Source organism: Eptatretus burgeri, chromosome 22, assembly GCF_056783735.1.
Source record: "Eptatretus burgeri isolate ZD-2024b chromosome 22, Ebu_testis_v1, whole genome shotgun sequence".
Taxonomy (NCBI): Eukaryota; Metazoa; Chordata; class Myxini; order Myxiniformes; family Myxinidae; genus Eptatretus; species Eptatretus burgeri.
This window is the reverse complement of record NC_140982.1, coordinates 1,095,901-1,096,553: the sequence shown is the minus strand read 5'-3', so window position 1 is coordinate 1,096,553 and position 653 is coordinate 1,095,901. Positions and strand designations below refer to the sequence as shown.

Genomic DNA, 653 nt, shown 5'->3' with positions numbered 1-653 from the left:
GTTGGAGAATAAAATTTATTGTGAAATAAAACCATCCTCGAAAACTGCAAGTTCCGACAAACCAACTTATCCACAGCCTGCATTATTTATTGTGTGCTGTTGCATTATTTATTTTTTTGGTTTTAAGAAATATTAAAAATGTCAAATAATATAATTACTTTTACATAATGTGTTTGTTGAAAGCTCTCCCGATTGGTGTTTGTCACAGTAATGTTGAAACGACGGGTAAGCTCAGAGTTGTGAGCAGTGGGTAAGTGTTGAGTCATGTCGATATTCACAGTAAGCCTTCGTGGATGTTTAAAACTTCTTGTGCTTTTCCTGAAAAGCAGGTCGTGGAGGGTACAACAATTTAGGTCAACATCTCAGCAAATGATAAAATTTTCACACACCATACAGGCTGCAGTTTACAGCAGCCAAACAATAGCAGCACAAATAAATGAATAAGTACGGAAATAAAGTTCAATAAAAAAGAATTTTTTGAATATATTTGTAAGGATTTACTCAATGAAAGGTCATTGATTGCAAATGGAAGTACTAAATGGTCACAAGGGAAAAGGTCAGAAAATGTGTCAAGGGTTTAAAGGTGTAAAGGTATAAATGTCGACAGGTGAATAGGTCTGAAGGGGTATAAAGTGTCAAAAGGGTCTTAAAAG

At 34.8% G+C, this 653-nt stretch overlaps 1 protein-coding gene across 1 annotated transcript in view; it reads right to left on the bottom strand.

Moving 5' to 3' along the window:
* Positions 1-653, bottom strand: part of LOC147008025 (nucleolar transcription factor 1-like) — a 129,428-nt gene continuing 128,775 nt past the window's right edge. The window contains exon 13 of the mRNA XM_085865760.1: positions 1-318. Coding sequence (XP_085721886.1) covers positions 298-318 — 21 coding nt within the window. The 3' untranslated portion in view covers positions 1-297. The remainder of the gene's footprint in view (positions 319-653) is intronic.